The following is a 26,104-nucleotide window of genomic DNA, read 5'->3' on the forward strand; positions in this document are numbered from 1 at the left end:
AAGTTAAATGGGTTTCCATCTAATTTTTAACTGTACTGATGGTTTTGTAACACCAACTGTTGCGTTATAAAGCAAATGTTCCCACTCTGGTCTTGGCACATGAGCTCTAGTCAACAGCTCGCAGATATAGTGCGGGTAGGCTACCTACATGATGAGATTATTATGATAAGAGTGATATTATTTGTATTTGTCAATCGGCAGCCAAGCATCGCTCATCATGTCACCAGAATAAGATCCTCGATATTTATTGGAAAGGTGCATCAAGCTCATCACCTTCCACATTCACCACCCTGTGAAGTTGATCATGTATTTTATCTGTAGCCTAATAAATTGCATGCTTTCCAGAGTCCTAGTGGTAGGACCACACAACATATCATCGTGTGACTCCAAGTTTATTATATCAATATTTGCGTTTCCACCTCCATTTCTCGCATAATACATTTTACCGACACAAAAAGATCCCACCATGTCGAATGGACAAATTGTCAGCAATTAAAAAAATAAATACCGGCATTTCATGTTTACGTCAGCCCTGTCATGACTTTCTTCATAGGTCAGGTCATTCATCTGCATGAAATGTTTGGATGGAAACGTGATTGGTGACGCTTCAGTGTGCTGAATATAACCGGACGGACGCCCATCAAATACACGTAGCCTGATTTATTTACCGGCTGTCGGGTATTCATTCCTATAAGGCCTGTCCTCGTGGTCATAACGTCTCTCCGGTGAACCATGACGGGATACCTGAGGGTTCTGTCCTCCATCTCGAGGTATGCAGCGACGCTTACCGAAAAGCCTGCTATGCTTGCGCCTGCAGCCGCCATGGGCCAGAGTCTGCGACACACAAACTGTGAGTCTTTAAAGTCATCTAAAACTCCACTAGCTGCTAACGTAGCCTGGTTTCACTGCACAGTCATCCTCGCATGGAATACATCCATCTGTTCATATTATACATTACCAATGTCTTTTGTGTTCAAAGATGTGGCTTTGTTACAAAGTAGTGGATGTGCAGGAGTGACCTTTGATTTGTTACATTGTATTGTTTGTGTCACAGCAATGCGATGTCGTGGCATCAGAACATAGCAGTATGGTGGGAACTGGGAAATTATGGGCATTTGGAATATTGTAACAGTTGACAAACTGTGTTGAATGTAGAATGTTAAAAAAACAGAAGTAACATTGTCACATCACACATTGTAGGCTACCTCAATACATCAAATTACAATTCAACAACGGTATAATGTACTGGCATACTTTATGCCTGTCTGCCAGGTGCCAAGGTCCGTACAGTTTGATATATCATAAATAGATTAATCAGTAAAATCTGCTTTAGCAAGGCACAGTCAGTAAAACCCCTTTACTGACGCTCAGCCCCAGGGAGGAGCGTACCCTAGTGGTGAAGGGTCCCAACATTTGACCTACGGTTTACACTTATGATATCCAATCAATGGAGATTGTATGGATTATCGTCTCATTCAATTTAATAAGTTAAATTGTCAAACATACCTTTCTAGGTTCTTCCAATTAAATGAGACAACTTAAACTTTGCATATTAACCTGGATGAAGCAAGGCTCTCAGGTTAATTGAAAGTTAATTCCCAGATAGCCTATACAGGTTGGATATATCATAAATAGATTAATCAGTAAAATCTGCTTTAGCAAGGCACAGTCAGTAAAACCCCTTTACTGACGCTCAGCCCCAGGGAGGAGCGTACCCTAGTGGTGAAGGGTCCCAACATTTGACCTACGGTTTACACTTATGATATCCAATCAATGGAGATTGTATGGATTATCGTCTCATTCAATTTAATAAGTTAAATTGTCGAACATACCTTTCTAGGATCTTCCAATTAAATGAGACAACTTAAACTTTGCATATTAACCTGGATGAAGCAACCTCTCAGGTAATTCAAGTTTAATACCCAGATAGCCTACCCAGGTAGGACTAATCATTGGCATTGATTAATTAAATTTGCTTTTGCAAATTCATTCACGTCCAACTTCCACAGTACTGTACAGTACTGATGGTTCATTAACGTCTATAACTAGATTAAAATCATCTTTGCAGCTCCCCACATCCCACATTCCAACATTTTTGAAAATTAGGAGAAAATAAATTCCCTTTCAAATGTTCTAATAATGTGCAGGCTATCAGAGGGGGTGGTCCCCACTCGCCCGCTAATTAGTGAACCTCCACCCGTAAATGGATTGATCTCTGACCTCAGCAGCGATAACAACCCTAATTATGCCATTAGTGGAAAAGCAGACAACAATGTTTTCCAAAATCAACCATCGGGCGCAGGCCTCGTAAAGGTTCTCTCCAGTCTAGCTCTGATGTCTTGCCATCCGAGATTGCCATCTGTCCAATACCGCAGTGCACAGCTGAAGCACGAGCAGGTAACGGTAGACATAAAGGGACAGGTGGAGAGAACCGGGAAACCAATGACCAAGGCAGACAAGGGTAAAATTCTGCTAGCTATGGAACTGCGTTCGAAAACTGAACAATTAAATGTAATTGCAAAAACGTATGACGATGAACAAGCACAAGCTCTTCAACAAAATCGTTTTCTACAGGAACAAAATCATATGCTACAGGAACAACTCGATTTAGCCAAAACTAAATACGATGATGTCCACGCCAAACTAGATAAATCTGAAGAGTTATCTACAAACAGGAGCGCTCAACTTGACAACATGCATGCTGTTTTGTTGAATGTTACTCAAAATAACACGGTGCTCCTCAAAGCGCTGCAGACCAAAGACGATCAGTTAATGAACACAATGACAAAGTTGGATGAGAAATCTGCAGAACTTATTGAAGTCGCTGACCAAATGAATGATGAGAGAACTCAGGTGATGAGGTTGGAAATATTGATTTCTAAGCAAGCAGAGGAAATCTCATCACTCAATCTCTCGCTCCGTACTCAAGACCTCTATCTGCAAACCATGACAGATAAGTTTGAGACCGAAAGGAGCAGGTGTGACACTCACGTGTCCAAAATCAGTACTCTAAGCGTTCAAGTGGACGAATTCCACCCTTAGGTACCATCTGGAGGAAATCCAGAATGGTCACGCTCTACAGCGCGACTACCCATCCAAGCAACCAGACTCCGGTACTCAAAGGAGTGAAGACAATAGGTTTCAGACCTTGCCTCCCTCATGTGTCCCTCAGTCTTCTCCTCTTGGCCCTTCGGGACTGAGTAATATGGCGCCTCTTGGCCAACAACAATGCCAAGGCTTGGCTTCCTCTCTTGGCCTTTCGGCCCCAATTTCTCCACAGGATGAAGCCAACCCTCTCCGCCCGCTTGGCGCGGAATACCTTGACAAACTCGTCAAGAATTTCCCCACCTTTGACCCCGTTCCAGGTCAGCCAAACGATACTGAGACGTTCCTAGCTGACATAGAGGACGCGTTGGGTGGCTAACCGAACGCTACGGGTTCTGACAGGGTTTACCTGTTGAAGCGAACGTCGAATAGACACGTGACAAGGTTCATTCGTTTACAACAGCAACACGTGCTAAATGACTATGCTAAACTTGCCACAGCTTTGAAATTAGAATTCAGTGGTTCGGCGACTCGCAAACACGATAGCTCACTGGCTAACACCGTCAAACAAGCTCGGAACGAACACCCACAAGCTTACTATCATAGGCTTCGTTCAGCTTACTTTGGCCTACTCACTGAAACAGGAATGGAAGAGCTGTTACCATTCAAACAAATGTTTCTGTCGAACATGTATCCCACCTTCATTACCTACTTGGGCCCTGCAGCCCACGTTGGCTTGCCTATCTTACAACTCAGAGAGCTTGCAAGCACAGCTTTTGAGGCATCAAAAGTTCACAACGCTAAGAGCCCTGACCACTCAGTTTTGAAGTTTAACCAGGAGCACTCACTCCAGTTAGAGGGTGCATTATCAGGTATTGGAGCGTCGAGAGATGACACACAACAACAGTTTCTACCACGAAACCATGATTCCAATAACCTCCGCGGTCGAAATAACTGTAAAGTAAGTAGCCATCAACATGACTACCGCTACAATCGACCCGTTCGCTACGTTCCTGCACCCAACCCACAAAAAGTGTCAGAGTACAAGGGTAACAAAGGGTTGAAGGACGATCAAAACGTAGACCAATGTTCTCCAGAAGTCCCACTACGGGAAGAACTTAAGCGAGAACAATTTGAGAAAAGGGTAAAAGATAAGTCACCAGGACTCGACGGGGAATTACCGGACACCAGGTCCGCAGGAATTAACACCCATAGCAAGGACGTTAAAGTTCAAATTTCTCCCGCTCTCATTCAAGACCCTATCCAGGGCCCGCTTGATCAAGAAACAAGCCCCCGGGCTCTGTCTATAGACTCTGATACAAAAGTTGCGAAGAAAAAGGTCAAACGCTTCTGCTTCCATCTTGAACAGACATGGCACATCAGGTCGTTGCGAACGACCACTCCACTTTGTGGGGAATATGTCCACTAACCACGAATCTAAACGGCCATACCTGGAAACAGTCCTGGAGGACTGCTTAACTTGTCATGCGCTAATTGATTCGGGTGCGACAATATCACTCATCTCTCAAACATTGTTTGATGATCTCAAAAGGGCTTTGAAGCCAACTAAACGTTGGTTAACCTGTTAGGGCTAGGGGGCAGCATTGACACGGCTGGATAAAAAACATACCCGATTTAATCTGGTTACCACTCCTACCCAGTAACTAGAATATGCATATACTTATTACATATGGATAGAAAACACCCTACATTTTCTAAAACTGTTTGAATGGTGTCTGTGAGTATAACAGAACTCAAATGGCAGGTCAAAACCTGAGAGATTCCTTTACAGGAAGTGGCCTGTCTGACCATTTGTTGAACTTCTTTTCCATCTCTATCATTTACTAAGGATCTCTGCTCTAACGTGACACTTCCCACGTCGTCCATAGGCGCTCAGAGCCCGGGAAAAAACAGAATGTCGTCATTCCAGCCCCAGGCTGAAACACATTATCGCCTTTCTCAAGTGGCCGATCAAGAGACACTAGCTTATGCGCGTGACCCCGACCGCCCCGCCTTTGGGATTTTTTCCTCTGTTTGCCGAAAAGGAGATTCCCTGTCGGAATATTATCGCTTTTCTACGAGAAAAATGTCGTAAAAATTGATTTTAAACAGCGGTTGACATGCTTCGAAGTACGGTAATGGAATACTTAGAATTTTATTGTCACGAATTGCGCCATGCGCGTGACACTTCTTTACTATTTCGGATAGTGTCTGGAACGCACGAACAAAACGCCGCTATTCGGATATAACGATGGATTATTTTGGACCAAACCAACATTTGTTATTGAAGTAGCAGTCCTGGGTGTGTATTCTGACGAAGACAACAAAAGGTAATGAAACTTTTATAATAGTAAATATGATTATGGTGAGTGCTAAACTTGCCGGGTGTCTAAATAGCGAGCCCGTGATGCCTGGGCTATGTACTTAGAATATTGCAAAATGTGCTTTCACCAAAAAGCTATTTTAAAATCGGACATATCGAGTGCATAGAGGAGGTCTGTATCTATAATTCTTAAAATAATTGTTATGCTTTTTGTGAACGTTTATCGTGAGTAATTTAGTAAAATGTTAGCGAATTCCCCGGAAGTGCTAGTTCTGAACGTCACATGCTAATGTAAAAAGCTGGTTTTTGATATAAATATGAACTTGATTGAACAAAACATGCATGTATTGTATAACATAATGTCCTAGGGTTGTCATCTGATGAAGATCATCAAAGGTGAGTGCTGCATTTAGCTGTCTTCTGGGTTTTGGTGACATTATATGCTGGCTTGAAAAATGGGTGTCTGATTATTTCTGGCTTGGTACTCTGCTGACATAATCTAATGTTTTGCTTTCGTTGTAAAGCCTTTTTGAAATCGGACAGTGTGGTTAGATTAACGAGAGTCTTGTCTTTAAATGGCTGTAAAATAGTCATATGTTTGAGAAATTGAAGTAATAGGATTTTTAAGGTTTTGAAAATCGCGCCACAGGATAGCATTGGCTGTTACGTAGGTGGGACGAATTCGTCCCGCCTAGCCTAGAGAGGTTAACTAGGAGATCGGGGCACCAAGGAGAATATTCAGATTACAAAGCTATAATTTTCCTAATATAACTTTCCTGTACTATAATATTATATTCTATTATAGTATAGGCCGATTATCTTCTGGTTTAAATGGTGTATTTTACCTCGAGTCCAGTCTCATTCCAAACGTCGTAAATTGTTGTATCTGCACGAACCCAGTCTTTACTAAAATCATCCATACATCAATTGTCTTAAAATCATTTATTTACTACACTAAGTAATTAACAGAAAACATACAAACAGTAATTATCGTCACAAAGGATTGGTATAGTAATGTGCGCTAATGGCTAACAGGCATGGCTGGTCTGTTAGACAATGGGTCATAAACGGTCAGCTGAGAAGGTACACAGAGTTCATTAATATTAACAATTGACAATTGAAGGCTCGGTCATTCGGGAACAATTGCAAGCAATATATATTTACGCTCATGTGTCGTCGTTCTTTGTTGGAGTGTCGTTCTGTGGAGAGTTTTGTCTCTCTCTCTCTCTCTCTCTCTCTCGCTTAGAATGGATCTTTCAAAGCGACATTCATTAATGTCGTCATAGAATGGATGTTTCGTTGGTCTTCGCGTTCAATTATATAATTTACTTAGCTGCAGACTAATAATTAATATCAAATACTTGTTCTTATTCTGTCGGGCTCGATAGTCTAAAAGTTAACCACGTGGTGTAGTTCACTTTCAGTAGAGGAATTGGATGGTAAAACCTATTGGCCATGGAGTGGAGGCCTGGTCTAAAGAAATGTAAATCAGGGTGGGTTTTATAGTGACCCTTGAACAGCTTGTCAAATGACGCCTGGTCCTGTATGTGTCCCTGGGGGCGTGCCTATGACTGAGTTAGACTTGGTTACACAAATACAATTCTATCACATTACATCAGTACATAGCATCTCAATGTATTACAAAAGCTTTATCCTTATTAATACATTCTATACAACCATTATGATGCAAGTCTCAAGCTGAGGCTATTATATAAACAGTTTTATGGTAATATGGCTATATTGTCTCTTCTGAGTATCACAAAATTGTACCAAGCAGATCAGTTCGTAGCTGGATTCTTCACCAATCTTCCATACCTTCTCCAGAACACAAATGTCGCTTGGCTCCCCAATTCTGTGAGTTGGAAGAATTTCCTGTGTCTCTCTATGGGCCATGTGGCCAGAGACTCTCCTGGAATTTTAGAGTTTTTACAACCCTTTCACACAGGGCCTGGGTTGGGGGGAAGGTAGGTTGGGTGGTGGTGCAAAAGGGAGGGGGTAAACTGTCCTCCCTTTTACCAAAAGAGGCCAACATCATGACACATTTAAAGGCTGAGTGGTGGGGACTCAACTGTCAGTGTCAGAAATGCACCTGTAGCCTATAGGGAAGGATCTTAAAACAGACATTAGGGTTAGGGTTAGGCTTCTGTAGCCTATAGGGAAGGATCTTAAAACAGACACTAGGGTTAGGCTTCTGTAGCCCATAGGGAAGGATCTTAAAACACACATTAGGGTTAGGGTTAGGCTTCTGTAGCCTATAGGGAAGGATCTTAAAACAGACATTAGGGTTAGGGTTAGGCTTCTGTAGCCTATAGGGAAGGATCTTAAAACAGACATTAGGGTTAGGGTTAGGCTTCTGTAGCCTATAGGGAAGGATCTTAAAACAGACGTTAGGGTTAGGCTTCTGTAGCCTATAGGGAAGGATCTTAAAACAGACATTAGGGTTAGGGTTAGGCTTCTGTAGCCTATAGGGAAGGATCTTAAAACAGACGTTAGGGTTAGGGTTAGGCTTCTGTAGCCTATAGGGAAGGATCTTAAAACAGACATTTGTGTTAACATGTTTCTGATTGTCTGTTTGTTCTTAATCTGACATGGTGTCATGTGTTACTATACTGTAGTAATAATTTATGTTTTTAATGTTTAATATGACCTGGTGTTTCCAGATGCAGCTAAACACATCAAGGTGGACCAGACGGTGTGTTACTGTAGTAACATGTTACTGTAATGATGTGTTACATGTTTAATGGTTTCAGATGTTACTGTAATAACATGTTATAGTAATAATGTGTTTAATGGTTTTAGATGTGTTACTGTAATAACATGTTATAGTAATAATGTGTTTAATGGTTTTAGATGTGTTACTGTAATAACATGTTACTGTAATAATGTGTTTAATGGTTGTAGATGTTACTGTAAAAATGAGTTTAATGGTTTCAGATGTTACTGTAATAACATGTTACTGTAATGACGTATTACATGATTAATGGTTTCAGATGTTACTGTAATAACATGTTACTGTAATGATGTGTTACATGTTTAATGGTTTCAGATGTGTAACTGTAATAACATATTACTGTAAAATGAGTTTAATGGTTTCAGATGTTACTGTAATAACATGTTACTGTAAAAATGAGTTTAATGGTTTCAGATATTACCGTAATAACATGTTACTGTAATCATGTATTACATGTTTAATGGTTTCAGATGTTACTGTAATAACATGTTACTGTAATGATGTGTTACATGTTTAATGGTTTCAGATGTGTAACTGTAATAACATGTTACTGTAATGATGTGTTTAATGGTTTTAGATGTGTTGCTGTAATAACATGTTACTGTAATAATGTGTTTAATGGTTTCAGATGTTACTGTAAAAATGTGTTTAATGGTTTCAGATTTGTTACTGTAATAACATGTTACTGTAATGATGTGTTACATGTTTAATGTGTTTAATGGTTTCAGATGTGTAACTGTAATAACATGTTACTGTAATGATGTGTTACATGTTTAATGTGTTAAATGGTTTCAGATGTTACTGTAATAATAGGTTACTGTAATAATGTGTTTAATGGTTTCAGATGTGTTACTGTAATAACATGTTTAATGGTTTCAGATGTTACTGTAATAATGTTTAATTGAATGGTTTCAGATATTACTGTAATGTGTTTAATGGTTTCAGATGTTACTGTAATATGTTTATGGTTTCAGATGTTGCTGTAGTAATGTGTTACATGTTTAATGGTTTCAGATGTGTAACTGTAATACATTATACATTATAGTCATTTAGCTGACGCTCTTATCCAGAGCGACTTACAGTAGTGAGTGCATACATTTCTTTTTTGTACTGGCCCCCCGTGGGAATCGAACCCACACCCCTGGCGTTGCACACACCATGCTGGCGTTGCAAACACCATGCTCTACCAACTGAGCCACAGGGAATAACATGTTACTGTAATAATGGGTTTAATGGTTTTAGATGTGTTACTGTAATAACATGTTTCTGTAAAAATGTGTTAAATGGTTTGATGTTACTGTAATAATGTGTAATGTTTGAATGGTTTCAGATATTACTGTAATAACATGTTACTGTAATAATGTGTTTATTGTTTAATGATTTTCAATGTGTTACTGTAATAATGTGTTTAATGATTTCAGATGTTACTGTAATCATGTGTTTAATGTTTAATGGTTTCAGATGTTACTGTAATGTGTTAAATTGTTTCACACCTTACTGTAATATGTTTAAAGTTTAATGGTTTCAGATGTTACTGTAATAATGTGTTGAATGTTTAATGGTTTCAGATGTCACTGTAATAATGTGTTTAATGGTTTCAAATGTTACTGTAAAAATGGTTTAATGTTTAATGATTTCAGATGCTGTTAAGCGTATCAAGGTGGACCAGCCGGTGGTAGAGATGGATGGAGATGAGATGACAAGGATCATCTGGGAGTTCATCAAGGAGAAGGTACTGTAGTACACCATGGACCTCTAACCCCTAACTCTACTGTACACCATGGACCTCTAACCCCTAACTCTACTGTACACCGTGGACCTCTAACCCCTAACTCTACTGTACACCATGGACCTCTAACCCCTAACTCTACTGTACACCATGGACCTCTAACTCTACTGTACACCATGGACCTCTAACCCCTAACTCTACTGTACACCATGGACCTCTAACTCTACTGTACACCATGGACCTCTAACCCCTAACTCTACTGTACACCATGGACCTCTAACCCCTAACTCTACTGTACACCGTGGACCTCTAACCCCTAACTCTACTGTACACCATGGACCACTAACCCCTAACTCTACTGTACACCATGGACCTCTAACCCCTAACTCTACTGTACACCATGGACCTCTAACCCCTAACTCTACTGTACACCATGGACCTCTTACCCCTAACTCTACTGTACACCGTGGACCTCTAATCCCTAACTCTACTGTACACCGTGGACCTCTAACCCCTAACTCTACTGTAAACCGTGGACCTCTAACCCCTAACTCTACTGTACACCGTGGACCTCTAACCCCTAACTCTACTATACACCGTGGACCTCTAACCCCTAACTCTACTGTACACCGTGGACCTCTAACCCCTAACTCTACTGTACACCGTGGACCTCTAACCCCTAACTCTAGCACTACATATCTACAATACAAAATGTATAATACCACCTTACAACAATATTACAATTTACTTGTGTGTAGAGTCTGTGTGCTAGCGCTTGTATGCAAGTCTGTATCTTTGTGTGTGTTTCTCTTCACAGTCCCTACTTCTCCATAAGGTCTATTTTTACCTTTAAAAAAAATCTGATTCTACTGCTTGGATCAGTTACTTGATGTGGAATAGAGTTCCATGTAGTCATGGCTCTATGTAGTACTGTGAGTCTCCCATAGTCTGTTCTGGACTTGTGAAGAGACCTCTTGTGGCATGTCTTGTGGGGCATGCATGAATGTCCGAGCTGTGTGCTAATAGTTTAAACAGACAGCTCGGTGCATTCAGCATGTCAACACTTCTTATAAAAACAAGTAGTGATGAAGTCAATCTCTCCTCCAGTTTGAGCCATGAGAGATTGACATGCATATTATTAATGTTAGCTCCCCGTGTACTTTATAGGGCCAGCCATGCTGCCCTGTTCTGAGCCAACTGTAAAATCCCTCTTTGTGGCACCTGATCAAATGACTGAAAAGTAGTCCAGGTGTGACAAAACTAGGGCCTGTAGGGACCTGCCTTGTTGATAGTGTTGTTAAGAAGGTAGAAACTAGGGCCTGTAGGACCTGCCTTGTTGATAGTGTTGTTAAGAAGGTAGAAACTAGGGCCTGTAGGACCTGCCTTGTTGATAGTGTTGTTAAGAAGGCAGAGCAGCGCTTTATTATAGACAGACTTCTCCCCGTCTTAGCTACTGTTGTATCAATATGTTTTGACCATGACAGTTTACAATCCAGGGTTACTCCAAGCAGTTTAATTACCTCAACTTGCTTAATTTCCACATTATTCATTACAAGATTTAGTTGAGGTTTAGGGTTTAGTAAAATATTTGTCCAAAATACAATGCTTTTAGTTTTGGAAATATTTAGGACTAACTTATTCCCTGCCACGCATTCTGAAACTAACTGCAGCTCTTTGTTAAGTGTTGGGGCTCCCGAGTGGCGCAGCGGTGTAAGGTACTGCATCTCAGTACTAGAGGCTTCACTACAGACCCTGGTTCGATCCCGGGCTGTATCTCAACTGGCCATGATCGGGAGTCCCATAGGGCGGCGCACAATTGACCCAGCGTCGTCCTGGTCAGGGGAGGGTTTGGCCGGGGTAAGCCGTCATTGTAAAATTAGAATGTGTTCTGACTTGCCTAGTTAAATAATATATAATAAAATGTGTTCCAGTCATTTCAGTCGCTGTAGTAGCTGACGTGTATAGTGTTGAGTCAGCCGCATACATAGACATACATTTACTTAAAGCCAGTGGCATGTCATTAGTAAAGATTGAAAATGAAAGGGGCCTAAACAGCTGCCCTGGGGAATTCCCAATTCTACCTGGATTTTGTTGGCGAGGCTTCCATTAAAGAACACCCTCTGTGTTCTATTAGACAAGTAACTCTTTATCCGCAATATAGCAGGGGGTGTAAAGCCATAACACATATGTTACACATACATAGCAGCAGACTATGATCGATAATGTCAAAAGTCTAACAAAACAGCCCCCACAATTTTCTCATTATAAGTTTCTCTCAGTCATTTGTGTAAGTGCTGTGCTTGTTGAATGTCCTTCCCTATAAGCGTGCTGAAAGTCTGTTGTCAATTTGTTTACTGTGAAATAGCATTGTATCTGGTCAAGCACAATTTTTTCCAAAAGTTTACTAAGGGTTGGTGACAGGCTGATTGGTCTGCTATTTGAGCCAGTAAAGGGGGCTTTACTATTCTTAGGTAGCGGAATGGCTTTAGCTTCCCTCCAGGCCTGAGGGCAACACACTCTCTAGTAGGCTTAAATTGAAGAAATGGCAAATAGGAGTGGTAATATCGTCCACTATTATCCTCAGTAATTTTCCATCCAGGTTGTCAGACCCCGGTGGCTTGTCATTGTTGATAGACAACAATACTTTTTTCACCTCTTCCACACTCACTTTATGGAATTTAAAAGTACAATGGTTGTCTTTCATAATATGATCACATATACTTGGATGTGTAGTGTCAGCGTTACACAGTTTACAGTTTGAAGTTTTTTCTTAAGTGGGCAGCTTGATGAAAGCCAGTCAATATTTAAATCACCAAAGAAAATATACTTCTATGTTGATATCACATACATTATCAAGCATTTCACACACTGTTAGCACTTGGTGGTCTATAGCAGCTTCCCACCAGAATGGGCTTTAGGTGAGGCAGATGAACCTGTAGCCATATGACTTCAACAGTATTTAACATGAGATCCTCTCTAAGTTTTACAGGAATGTGGTTCTGAATATGGACCGCAACACCGCCTCCATTGGCATTTCTGTCTTTTCGGTAGATGTTATAACCATGTATTGCTACCCCTGTATTATCAAAGGTGTTATCTAAGTGAGTTTCAGAGATAGTCAGAATATGAATGTAATCTGTTACAAGTAAGTTATTGACTTCATGAACCTTGTTTCTCAGGCTGTGTATGTTAATATGGGCTATTTTTATCACCTTCTGGGTTGTGGATTGTTTCTAAAGCTTTACTGGGAAGCTGATCAGAGGTAGACTTCCTCATGTTATTTATATTGGAGCTGATAGTGCAGGGTGAGCTGCATAAAGTGGACTTTGATATGAGTCCAGGAGCCAAGATGATTTGGTCTTGGGTCATTGATAAGTCACTGTCCTGACCACTCTAACAGTACTGTACACCATGGACCACTGTCCTGACCACTCTAACAGTACTGTACACCATGGACCACTGTCCTGACCACTCTAACAGTACTGTACACCATGGACCACTGTCCTGGCCACTCTAACAGTACTGTACACCATGGACCACTGTCCTGACCACTCTAACAGTACTGTACACCATGGACCACTGTCCTGACCACTCTAACAGTACTGTGCACCATGGACCACTGTCCTGACCACTGTAACAGTACTGTACACCATGGACCACTGTCCTGACCACTCTAACAGTACTGTACACCATGGACCACTGTCCTGACCACTCTAACAGTACTGTACACCATGGACCACTGTCCTGACCACTCTAACAGTACTGTACACCATGGACCACTGTCCTGACCACTCTAACAGTACTGTACACCATGGACCACTGTCCTGACCACTCTAACAGTACTGTACACCATGGACCACTGTCCTGACCACACTAACAGTACTGTACACCATGGACCACTGTCCTGGCCACTCTAACAGTACTGTACACCATGGACCACTGTCCTGACCACTAACAGTACTGTACACCATGGACCACTGTCCTGACCACTCTAACAGTACTGTACACCATGGACCACTGTCCTGACCACTCTAACAGTACTGTACACCATGGACCACTGTCCTGACCACTCTAACAGTACTGTACACCATGGACCACTGTCCTGACCACTCTAACAGTACTGTACACCATGGACCACTGTCCTGACCACTCTAACAGTACTGTACACCATGGACCACTGTCCTGACCACTCTAACAGTACTGTACACCATGGACCACTGTCCTGACCACTCTAACAGTACTGTACACCATGGACCACTGTCCTGGCCACTCTAACAGTACCGTACACCATGGACCACTGTCCTGACCACTCTAACCGTACTGTAACTGAAATAGCTGAATCCACTAATTTGAAGGCGTGTCCACATACTTTTGGTCAGGTAGTGTAAATTTAGCAAATTTGTAACATAAAATACAAAGAAACGTGCGCTCTCTTCACAACACTCTATTCCTAGGCGCGTGAATTTCAAGTTTGGGGAAGCTACAATTTATCCTACCATTTCTACCGATCTGTTTGCCAGTTATTATTTTCATATGAACATATTCGTGAAACAATTTAATTTCAATAATAAAGTTTTCGTTTCTCATGTGGTTAATAATACAAATCAGGATTAAAATGATAAAAATCTAAAGGTGAAAATTCCACCCATGCGAGAGCAACAGCCTCTGCCATAATAAATATTATGGACACATTGATTCACCGTGAGCCATTGGCGGCTAAAGAAATGAGAGATGGCCAATGTACCAGTAGGCCTATAACTTCCATTGTCAACTAATTAAAAATACATAAAGCCGACAAAATATCCTGATGAAAGTGCAGGTTCTTTCAATTGCATTCATCTCTCTACTCCGCCTGTCTGCCTCCCTCCCTTTCTATCTGTCTTGACTGGAGCTACTAGTGAAGTGCAACATGGCAGCCTATCAAAGCAATCAACTGGGTCTTGCCCAATGACAGTTTATATGAAGCTCTGGCCAAAGATGTTGCTTGCAAATTTGCAACAATGTATCAACTAGCCTATTCAGAGCCCTCAGAGTTTCCCACCAGTGAGCTCTGGACAGACAGCTGTTTTTGTGCAAAAGGAAATGTTGAGGTATTTTATGACGTTCCACTCCATATATGGGATCCTGTGGATTGTTTCAAATCACAAGCCTGTAGGTCTATATACCAAGCCTGTAGGTCTATATACCAAGCCTGTAGGTCTATATACCAAGCCTGTAGGCCTATATACCAAGCCTGTAGGTCTATATACCAAGCCTGTAGGTCTATATACCAAGCCTGTAGGTCTATATACCAAGCGAAGAAGAGTACGGTGTAGCGAAGATATTGATGCTTCTCTCTCCAGAATGTGCTCCTCTCTCCAGAATGTGTTCATATCTCCAGAATGTGCTCATATCTCCAGAATGTGCTCATATCTCCAGAATGTGCTCCTCTCTCCAGAATGTGCTCCTCTCTCCAGAATGTGTTTCTCTCTCCAGAATGTGCTCATATCTCCAGAATGTGTTCATATCTCCAGAATGTGCTCATATCTCCAGAATGTGCTCATATCTCCAGAATGTGCTCATATCTCCAGAATGTGTTCATATCTCCAGAATGTGTTCATATTTCCAGAATGTGCTCATATCTCCAGAATGTGCTCATATCTCCAGAATGTGTTCCTCTCTCCAGAATGTGCTCATATCTCCAGAATGTGTTCATATCTCCAGAATGTGCTCATATCTCCAGAATGTGCTCATATCTCCAGAATGTGTTCCTCTCTCCAGAATGTGTTCATATCTCCAGAATGTGCTCATATCTCCAGAATGTGCTCATATCTCCAGAATGCGTTGAGCTGTCTCACCCTAATTCTTGCACATTCATTGTTTTATTGTGTTAATTGTTTGCCCTTGATTGTTCATTTTGATCAATTCCCCATTACATATGTCACCAGTAGTAAATTTACCCTTAATCACCGTATTTTGATAACATACATTTCTGTTAATGCATGAATTAATTAGACCTACAGTCATTTACTGTGATGTTTACTGTGAAGTCGGAGTGGAAACGTTGTTTGCAGAGTTCACAACCTGCTACACTTGTGAGTGTCACATCCTGACCAGTAGAGGGTGTAGTTGGGTCAGGATGTGGCAGAAAAGAGTGGGTGTTTTGATTGTTTCGTTGATTTTGGCCGTGTGACTTCCAATCAGGCACAGCTGTAGAGGGTTGTGGCTGATTGGGAGTCACACATAAGTTGCCTACGTTTCCTTTGTGTTTCGTGGGTAATTGTTTCTGTTTAGTGTGTTTCACATGACAGGACTGTGTTGGCTGTCAGTATTCTTGTTTGTTAAATTGTATAGTGTTCCGTTTGATTAAATATGCCGAACACTAACTCCGCTGCGTTTTGGTCCACTTCTTCCGAAGACAGCTGTGACAGAATTACCCACCAAACCAGGACCAAGCGGCGGAGGAGGAAGGAGCAGCAGGAGTACAGCGTGATGGACCAATGGACTTGGGAACAAATCCTGGACGGAGAGGGACCATGGACTCAGGCTGGGGATTATCGCCTCCCGCAGTGGGAGATTGAAGCAGCGAGAGCGGAGAGGCGCTATTACGAGGAGAAAGAGTGCAACGAGCGCGAGAGGCAGCCCCAATACGTTTTTTGGGGGGGGCACACGGGACAGTCGGCGGAGCCGAGGTCGGAACCAGAGCCAGTCGGGCTGACATGGGAGGTTAGCGAGGGGTACGAGGCAGAGACTGTGACAGAGTTAATGGGTAAATTAACCTCTATGGGCTAGGTGGGACGCTAGCGTGCCACCCGTGGTGCACTCCATCAACAGCAGGTGCATTTCAAGAGCGGCAAATTTGAATCCAAATAAATGTCAAAATTCAAATTTTTCAAACATACAACTATTTTACACCCTTTGAAAGATAAACATCTCCTTAATCTAACCACGTTTTACGATTTCAAAAAGGTTTTACGGCGAAAGCATAAATTTAGAGTATGTTAGGACAGTACATTTACAAGAGTTGTGTGTAATGTTTTGTCAAGTCAAAGACAGGGTCACCAAAACCATAAAACCAGCTAAAATGATGCACTAACCTTTTACAATCTCCATCAGATGACACTGCTAGGACATTATGTTAGACAATGCATGCATTTTTAGTTCTATCAAGTTCATATTTATATCCAAAAACAGCGTTTTACTATGGCATTGATGTTGAGGAAATCGTTTCCCTCCAATAACCGGCAGTCAAGTCAGCGTCACAAATTAAATAATTAAAATTAGAAAACATTGGTAAAATATTATATTGTCATTTAAAGAATTATAGATTTACATCTCTTGAACGCAATCAACTTGCCAGATTTAAAAATAACCTTACTGGGAAATCACACTTTGCAATAATCTGAGCACTGCGCCCAGAAAAATACGCGTTGCGATACAGACTAGACGTCATGTTGGGGAGATCTAAAATCGAAAATACTATGTAAATAATCCATTACCTTTGATTCTCTTCATCAGATGTCACTTCCAGGTATCACAGGTCCATAACGAATGTAGTTTTGTTCAAAAAAGCTCATCATTTATGTCCAAAAATCTCCGTCTTGTTAGCACATGATCTAAGCCAGCCGGACTTCTCGTCATGAACGAGGGGAAAAAATATATTTACGTTCGTTCAAACATGTCAAACGTTGTATAGCATAAATCATTAGGGCCTTTTTAACCAGAACATGAATAATATTCAAGGTGGACGAATGCATACTCTTTTATAACGTATTGGAACGAGGGTACCCAACATGAACTCGCGCGCCAGGTGTCTAATGGGACATCATCGTTCCATGGCTCTTGTTCGGTCAGATCTCCCTCCAGAAGACTCAAAACACTTTGTAAAGGCTGGTGACATCTAGTGGAAGCAATAGGAAGTGCCAAAATATTCCTCAGCCCCCGTGTTTTTCAATGGGATAGGTTTAAAGTCAATACAACACATCAGGTATCCACTTCCTGTCAGAAAATGTCTCAGGGTTTTGCCTGCCAAATGAGTTCTGTTATACTCACAGACACCATTCAAACAGTTTTAGAAACTTTAGAGTGTTTTCTATCCATATATAATAAGTATATGCATATTCTAGTTACTGGGTAGGATTAGTAACCAGATTAAATTGGGTACATTTTTTTTATCCAGACGTGCAAATGCTGCCCCCTAGCCCTAACAGGTTAAAGGAGAGAGAGATGAGCGAGCTGCTAGTGTGGTGCATAAAGTACGGCATTCGCCCTAATGAGCGTGTCGTGGGAATGATGTCACCTGAGGCAGCTCTCCATACTCGTCCTGAGATGCGTGCTGGTTGTCTGGTAAAGACTGTGCCTGCGCCCAGAAACAGGCCTCCTGCATGTCTTCCCAGCCCTGCACGTCCTGTGCCTACGCCCAGAACCAGGCCTCCTGCATGTCTTCCCATCCTGGTCAAGCCCGTGCCTCCTCCACGGACCAGTCCTCCAGTGGTTCTCCCTATCCTGGTCAAGCCCGTGCCTCCTCCACGGACCAGTCCTCCAGTGGGTCTCCCCAACCTGGTCAAACCCGTGCCTCCTCCATGGACCAGTCCTCCAGTGGGTCTCTCCACCCTGGTCTCTCCTGTGCCACCTCCTCAAACCAGGCCTCCAGCGGGTCTTCCCAGACTGGTGAGTCCAGGGCCTGTGCCCAGAGCCAGGCCTCCTTCATGTCTCCCCAGCCTGGTGAATCCTGAGCCGGATCTGCCAGAGTGGCCCGCCGTGCCGGATCTGCCAGAGTGGCCCGCCGTGCCGGATCTGCCCGAGTGGCCCGCCTGTCCTCCGGCCCAGCCCGAGTGGCCCGCCTGTCCTCCGGCCCAGCCTAAGTGGCCCGCCTGTCCTCCGGCCCAGCCCGAGTGGCCCGCCCGTCCTCCGGCCCAGCCCGAGTGGCCCGCCTGTCCTCTGGCCCAGCCCGAGTGGCCCGCCTGTCCTCTGGCCCAGCCCGAGTGGCCCGCCTGTCCTCCGGCCCAGCCCGAGTGGCCCGCCTGTCCTCCGGCCCAGCCCGAGTGGCCCGCCTGTCCTCCGGCCCAGCCCGAGTGGTCCGTCTGCCAGGGTCAGCCCGAGTGGCCCGTCTACCCGGCGCAGCTATTGGCGCCACCAAAGTGGAAGACGCCGAAGGTGGAGCGAGGTTTACGTCCTGCACCTGAGCCACCTCCAGGATAGGTGGGTTGGGGGAGGGAGGGTGTAGCACTGTGCCGTCGTTGACGGCAGCCACCCTCCCTTCCCTCCCTTTTTGTTTAGGGGATTTTTTTGTTGTTGTTTGTAGTCGTTTTTTTTTTTCTGTGTTTTATGTAGGTGCATTTCGGGGTATGCACCTTTGAGGGGGGGGATACTGTCACGTCCTGACCAGTAGAGGGTGTAGTTGGGTCAGGACGTGGCAGAAAAGAGTGGGTGTTTTGATTGTTTCGTTGATTTTGGCCGTGTGACTTCCAATCAGGCACAACTGTAGAGGGTTGTGGCTGATTGGGAGTCACACATAAGTTGCCTACGTTTCCTTTGTGTTTCGTGGGTAATTGTTTCTGTTTAGTGTGTTTCACATGACAGGACTGTGTTGGCTGTCAGTATTCTTGTTTGTTAAATTGTATAGTGTTCCGTTTGATTAAATATGCCGAACACCAACTCCGCTGCGTTTTGGTCCACTTCTTCCGAAGACAGCTGTGACAGTGAGAAACAAGTTTTGGTTTATTTCATACCATAATTTATGAGTGTAGTCAATTTGTTCCTTGTTTTTTTGTTAGGTGCACTCCATGTGAACAATGAGCATGTGTCTGGTTTCTCTGCTCTGTTGAGAGAGCACGCGCATTAGCATGCATAGGCTAACTGGATGTCTGCTTTTCGATTGTCCTTACTCACCACCACTAACATGGTTCTCAGCCATTTTTCATTTACCTCACAAAGTCAATGAAGTCTGTTTATTTTTATCCATTATGAATGATAATAGTTCCTCACAGTATTTGAAAAATTGTTCCAACACTCTCCCCTCAAATAATCACCAGGCCTCGGTGTGAAAGAGAAACATGTCCTGCTCTGAGCTTTAAAAGAAGCTGATGATCCTCTGTGGCAACATCATGCTCTCTGGTGAAGTACACTATATATACAAAAGTATGTGGACACCTCTTCAAATGAGTGGAATCGGCTGTTTCAGCCACACCTGTTGCTGACAGGTGTATAAAATCAAGCACACAGTCATGCAATCTCCATAGACAAACATTGGCAGTAGAATGGCCCTTACTGAAGAGCTCAATGACTTTCAACATAACACCGTCATAGGATGCCACCTTACCAACAAGTCAGTTCGTCAAATTTCTGCTCTACTAGAGCTGCCCCGGTCAACTGTAAGTGCTATTATTGTGAAGTGGAAACATCTGGGAGCAACAACACCTCAGCCGTTAAGTGGTAGGCCACACAAGCTCACAGAATGGGATCGCCGAGTGCTGAAGCGCGTAAAAATTGTCTGTCCTCTGTTGCAACACTCACTACCGAGTTCCAAGCTGCCTCTGGAAGCAACGTCAAGCACATGAACCTTTCATCGGGAGCTTCATGAGCAGCTGCACACAAGCCTAAGATCACCATGCGCAATGCCAAGCGTCGGCTGGAGTGGTGTAAAGCTCGCTGCTTTGGACTCTTTAACAGTGGAAACGCTTTTTCGGGAGTGATGAATCACGCTTCACCATCTGGCAGCCCGATGGACGAATCTGGATTTGGCGGATGTCAGGAGAACGCTGCCTGCCCGAATGAATAGTGTCAACTGTAAAGTTTGGTGGAGGAGGAATGATGGTCTGGGGCTGTTTTTCATGGTTCGGGCTAGGCCACTTAGTTCCAGTGAAGGGGGATCTTTTTATTTTTGTATTTTACCCCCCTTTTCTATCTTGTGTCATCGCTGCTACTCCCCAACGGGCTCGGTAGAGGTGAAGGTGGAGTCATGCGTTCCGTTCAACTTGTGACTGAGGTGAGCCTGCAGGCGCCTAGCCCGCCACAAGGAGTCATTATAGCGTGATTAGCCAAGGAAAGCCCCCCTGGCCAAACCCTCCCCTAATCTGGATGACGCTAGGCCAATTGTGCGCTGTCCTATGGGACTCCCGGCCACGGCCGGTTGTGGCACAGCCCGGGAATGAACCCAGGTCTGTAGTAACGCCTCAGACCGGTGCGCCACGCGGGAGGCCCCAGTAAAGGGAAATCTTAACACTACAGAATACAACGACATTCTACACAATTCTGTGCTTCCAACTTTGGCAACAGTTTGGGGAAGGCTATTTCCTGTTTCAGCATGACAATGCCCCGCGCACAAAGCGAGGTCCATACAGAAATGGTTTGTCGAGATTGGTGTGGAAGAACTTGACTGGCCTGCACAGAGCCCTGACCTCAACCCCATCCTTTAGGATGAATTGGAACGCCGACTGCGAGCCAGACCTAATCGCCCAACATCAGTGCCTGACCTCACTAATGCTCTTGTGGCTGAATGGAAGCAAGTCCCCGCAGCAATGTTCCAACATCTAGTGGAAAGCCTTCCTAGAAGAGTGGAGGAGCTGCAAAGGGGGACCAATTCCATATTACTTTTGGTCATGTAGTGTTGTTATTTTTAGTGATTTTATTTATTTCTGTATAGACAGGAGTAATTAAATAATTTTGGCAAATGTATTTCAATGTACTTTGCAGGCACACCAACCAAACACATATACCCACTCCTCTCCTCTCCTCCATCCTCATTAAATGTGTTGTATTGTTCCAGCTGGTCCTGTCTAACGTGGACGTGGAGCTGAAGTATTATGACCTTGGTCTGCCATGCCATGACCAGACAGACGACCAGGTCACCATTGACTCGGCCATCGCCACCATGAAGTACAACGTGGCTGTCAAGTGTGCCACCATCACCCCGGATGAAGCCAGAGTCGATGGTATCTACTTTAATCACATAGACATACATTCTCTGGTTAGAAATAAATAAGGAGAGTTCCTCTGTCCAGTGTCTGTGTTCTTTGGCCCATCTTAATATTTTCTTTTTATTGACCACTCTAAGATATAGCTTTTTCTTTGCAACTCTGCCTAGAAGGCCAGCATCCCGGAGTCACCTCTTCACTGTTGACGTTGAGACTGGTGTTTTGCAGGTACTATTTAATGAAGCTGCCAGTTGAGGACTTGTGAGGCTTCTGTTTCTCAAACTAGACACTCTAATGTACTTGTCATCTTGCTCAGCTGTGCACCTGGGCCTCCCACTCCTCTTTCTATTCTGGTTAGAGCCAGTTTGCGCTGTTCTGTAAAGGGAGTAGTACACAGCATTGTACGAGATCTTCAGTTTCTTGGCAATTTATCACATGGAATAGCCTTCATTTCTCAGAAGTGTATAGTTGTAGTGTATAGTTACCTGGGCTAGATGTAGTAAGGTCAGGGTTAGATAGATAGTTACCTAGATAGATAGTTACCTAGATAGATATAGTTAGTTAGTTAGTTGGGCTAGGTGTAGTCAGGATTAGGTAGCTAGTTAGTTACCTGGGCTAGGTGTAGTTGGGTTAGATATATAGTTACCTGGCCTAGATGTAGTAAGGTCAGGGTTAGAGTTAGGGTTAGGTCTAATAGGTTAACTCAGGCCTTCATCTCTAACCCTAACAGAGTTCAAGCTGAAGAAGATGTGGAAGAGTCCCAACGGAAGCATCAGGAACATTCTGGGCGGAACCGTCTTCCGAGAGCCAATCATCTGCAAGAACATTCCCCGCCTGGTCCCTGGTTGGACGCAGCCAATAACGATCGGCAGACACGCCTTTGGTGACCAGGTAGATAAGTAACCTACAATACGTGTTTTAGATTAGATTTGTATTCAATCACAGAGCATGTGAGGAATGTTCTGTTGTTGATGTTTGTTGTTGTGTTGTTCCACAGTACAGAGCCACAGACTTTGTGATCACCAAGCCGGGGAAGTTTAAGATGGTGTTCACCCCGGCTGACGGCAGCAAGGGGAATGAGTGGGAGGTCTTTGACTTCCTCTCAGGAGGCTGTGGGTTGGGCATGTACAATACTGATGAGGTGAGCAGGCTGGGGCAGGTTTTTATTTTTAAGTTACACACTTTATTTTCCATCCAAGGAATGAAATTTGCCTTTGGCATTAAATAATATAAACTGAGCAAAAATATAAACGCAACATGTAAAGTGTTGGTCCCATGTTTTATGAGCTGAAATAAAAAGATCCCAGAAATGTTCTATATGCACAAAAAGCGTATTTCTCTCAAATTTGGTGGACAAATGTGTTTACATCCCTGTTAGTGAGCATTTCTCCTTTGCCAAGATAATCCATCTAGCTGACAGGTGTAGAAAATAAAGAAGCTGATTTAACAGCATAATCATTACACAGGTGCACCTTGTGCTGGAGACAATAAAAGGCAACTTTAAAATGTGCACTTTTCTCACACAACACAATGCCACAGAGTGTGCAATTGGCATGCTGACTGCAGGAATGTTGCCAGTGAATTTAATGTTAATTTCTCTACCATAAGCCTCCTCCAACATCGTTTTAGAGAATTTGGCAGTACATCCAACCGGCCTCATAACCGTAGACCACATGTAACCACGGCAGCCCAGGACCTTCACATCCGGCTTCTTCACCAGCTGGATCGTCTGAGACCAGCCACCCAGACAGCTGATGAAACTGAGTTTGCACCACCGAAGAATTTCTGCACAAACTGTTAGAAACCGTCTCAGAGAAGCTCATCTGTGCTCGTCGTCCTCACCAGGGTTTTGACCTGACTGCAGTTCAGCGTCGTAACCGACTTCAGTGGGAAAATGCTCACCTTTGATGGCCACTGGCACTCTGGAGAAGTGTGCTCTTCACGGATGATTCCCGGTTTGAACTGTACCAGGCAACTGGTAGTGTTTTGTGGGCCAGCGGTTTGCTGATGTCAACGTTGTGAACAGAATGCCCCATGGTGGCGGTGGGGTTATGGTATGGGAAGGCATAAGCTATGGACAATGAACACAATTCCATTTTATCGATGGCAAGTTGAATGCACAGAGATACCGTGATGAGATCCTGAGGCCCATTGTCGTGTTATTCATCCGCCACCATCACCTCATGTTTCAGCATGATAATGCACAGCCTGTCTGTCCTGTCCTGTCCATCACCTCGTGTTTCAGTATGATAATGCACAGCCTGTCTGTCCTGCCCAGTCCATCACCTAGTGTTTCAGTATTTTACATTTACGTCATTTAGCAGACACTCTTATCCAGAGCGACTTATGATAATGCACAGCCTGTCTGTCCTGTCCAGTCCATCACAGGGTTCTAATACTGTTGTCTGTCCTGTCCAGTCCATCACAGGGTTCTAATAGTGTTCTGTCTGTCCTGTCCAGTCCATCACAGGGTTTGCCCACAGCTGTTTCCAGTATGCCATCAATAAGAGGTGGCCTCTATACATGAGCACTAAGAACACCATCCTTAAGTACTACGACGGACGCTTCAAGGATATCTTCCAGGAGATCTTTGAGGAGTAAGACATGCAACTGGCAGCCTACAGTATAGAGTTGCACTGCATTCCACATTTATACTATTCTAGATATAGACTATACCTAACTACTGTAGGTATAGTCTATTCACCATATGTATAACTAGATATAGTCTATTCACCATATTTATAACTAGATATAGTCTATTCACCATATTTATAACTAACTAGATATAGTCTATTCACCATATTTATAACTAACTAGATATAGTCTATTCACCATATTTATACCTAACTAGATATAGTCTATTCACCATATTTATAACTAGATATAGTCTATTCACCATATTATACCTAGATATAGTCTATTCACCATATTTATATCTAGATATAGTCTATTCACCATATTTATAACTAACTAGATATAGTCTATTCACCATATTTATAACTAACTAGATATAGTCTATTCACCATATTTATAACTAGATATAGTCTATTCACAATATGTATAACTAACTAGATATAGTCTATTCACCATATTTATAACTAGATATAGTCTATTCACCATATTTATACCTAGATAGTCTATTCACCATATTTATATCTAGATATAGTCTATTCACCATATTTATATCTAGATATAGTCTATTCACCATATTTATATCTAGATATAGTCTATTCACCATATTTATACCTAGATATAGTCTATTCACCATATTTATATCTAGATATAGTCCATTCACCATATTTATAACTAACTAGATATAGTCTATTCACCATATTTATAACTAACTAGATATAGTCTATTCACCATATTTATAACTAGATATAGTCTATTCACAATATGTATAACTAGATATAGTCTATTCACCATATTTATAACTAGATATAGTCGATTCACCATATTTATACCTAGATATAGTCTATTCACCATATTTATACCTAGATATAGTCTATTCACCATATTTATAACTAGATATAGTCTATTCACCATATTTATAACTAACTATATATAGTCTATTCACCATATTTATAACTAGATATAGTCTATTCACCATATTTATAACTAGATATAGTCTATTCACCACATTTATAACTAACTAGATATAGTCTATTCACCACATTTATAACTAGATATAGTCTATTCACCATATTATACCTAGATATAGTCTATTCACCATATTTATAACTAACTAGATATAGTCTATTCACCATATTTATACCTAACTAGATATAGTCTATTCACCGTATTATACCTAACTAGATATAGTCTATTCACCATATTATACCTAGATATAGTCTATTCACCATATTTATAACTAGATATAGTCTATTCACCATATTTATAACTAGATATAGTCTATTCACCATATTTATAACTAGATATAGTCTATTCACCATATTATACCTAACTAGATATAGTCTATTCACCATATTTATACCTAGATATAGTCTATTCACCATATTTATACCTAGATATAGTCTATTCACCATATTATACCTAGATATAGTCTATTCACCATATTATACCTAGATATAGTCTATTCACCATATTTATACCTAACTAGATATAGTCTATTCACCATATTATACCTAACGAGATATAGTCTATTCACCATATTATACCTAGATATAGTCTATTCACCATATTATACCTAGATATAGTCTATTCACCATATTATACCTAACTTGATATACAACTCTATTCAATCTGTATCGCCTGATAGAGCACTGGAAATGTAAAGGTCATTTCCTATTGAGACGCCATCTGCAGCGTTTACCGTGAATGCAGTCTCCGCTAACGAGGGAACATTGCCTTTAAATTTCAAT

At 42.3% G+C, this 26,104-nt stretch overlaps 1 protein-coding gene across 1 annotated transcript; it reads left to right on the forward strand.

The window, feature by feature from the left end:
- Positions 1–711: 711 nt before the first annotated feature.
- LOC106591218 (isocitrate dehydrogenase [NADP], mitochondrial) lies at positions 712–24,324 on the forward strand. The gene is made up of 6 exons (XM_045689788.1): positions 712–850; positions 9,740–9,831; positions 21,575–21,740; positions 22,453–22,613; positions 22,720–22,863; positions 24,183–24,324. The coding sequence occupies exons 1-6, from the start codon at positions 733–735 to the stop codon at positions 24,321–24,323; spliced, it is 822 nt and encodes a 273-aa protein (XP_045545744.1). The 5' UTR covers positions 712–732; the 3' UTR covers position 24,324.
- The last annotated feature ends 1,780 nt before the right edge of the window (positions 24,325–26,104 follow it).

This window comes from Salmo salar, chromosome ssa11 (genome assembly GCF_905237065.1).
Source record: "Salmo salar chromosome ssa11, Ssal_v3.1, whole genome shotgun sequence".
Lineage (NCBI taxonomy): Eukaryota > Metazoa > Chordata > Actinopteri > Salmoniformes > Salmonidae > Salmo > Salmo salar.